General features: G+C 69.2%; 1 protein-coding gene across 2 annotated transcripts in view; it reads right to left on the reverse strand.

Moving 5' to 3' along the window:
* Window positions 1-266, reverse strand: part of RBM24 (RNA binding motif protein 24) — a 9,896-nt gene extending 9,630 nt beyond the window's left edge. For both annotated transcript variants that reach the window (XM_014582972.1, XM_014582973.1), the window contains exon 1: window positions 67-266. In XM_014582972.1, coding sequence (XP_014438458.1) covers window positions 67-234 — 168 coding nt within the window. In that variant the 5' untranslated portion in view covers window positions 235-266. The remainder of the gene's footprint in view (window positions 1-66) is intronic.
* Window positions 267-630: the final 364 nt, after the last annotated feature.

The following is a 630-nucleotide window of genomic DNA, read 5'->3' on the forward strand; positions in this document are numbered from 1 at the left end:
TCACGCCCTGCCGCGACCCCCGGGACCACGCGCACTTTGTCCCCTGCCTCCCTCCGTGCAACTTACAAATCCGTAGCCCCGGGACTTGCCGGTCTGCCGGTCGGTGATGACCACCGCCTCCTCGATCTCGCCGAAGACCTCGAAGTACTTGCGCAGGCTGGCGTCGGTGGTGTGGTAGGGCAGCCCCCCGACGAAGATCTTGGTGTACGTCGTGTCCTTCTGCGTCGTGTGCATCTTCGCGCCCGCCCCGCGGCTCGGGCTCCGGCTGCGGCCCAACAGCCCGGGAGACTTGACTTCGCTCTCTCCTCCCGCCCCCCCTGCCGGTCACGGTACAGATTCTCCGGATCGTCCGGGTTAGGATCCGGGTCTGTAGAATGTGCGAGCGGTTTCCACTCACCCGGCGGGGAGGTCAAAAAAGAAGAGAGGGTGGCCTGGAGCGAAGGAGGGGTGCGCGGAGAGGTAGAATTCTCTTCCTTAGAAATTAGGCGTCTTGGGTAGGGCGTGGGGAGGGTGGGCGGCGAGAGCGTCCGAGCGCGGGGGTGACGGCGCGGGGCGCAGCGCCGGGCCGGGCCGGGGGACTCCGCGCGGCGTGGCTCCGGCCGGGCCCCCCCCCCGCGGCAGCTGGGGGGC

This window comes from Tupaia chinensis, unplaced genomic scaffold, assembly GCF_000334495.1.
Source record: "Tupaia chinensis unplaced genomic scaffold, TupChi_1.0 Scaffold143936_1, whole genome shotgun sequence".
In the NCBI taxonomy this organism is placed as follows: domain Eukaryota; kingdom Metazoa; phylum Chordata; class Mammalia; order Scandentia; family Tupaiidae; genus Tupaia; species Tupaia belangeri.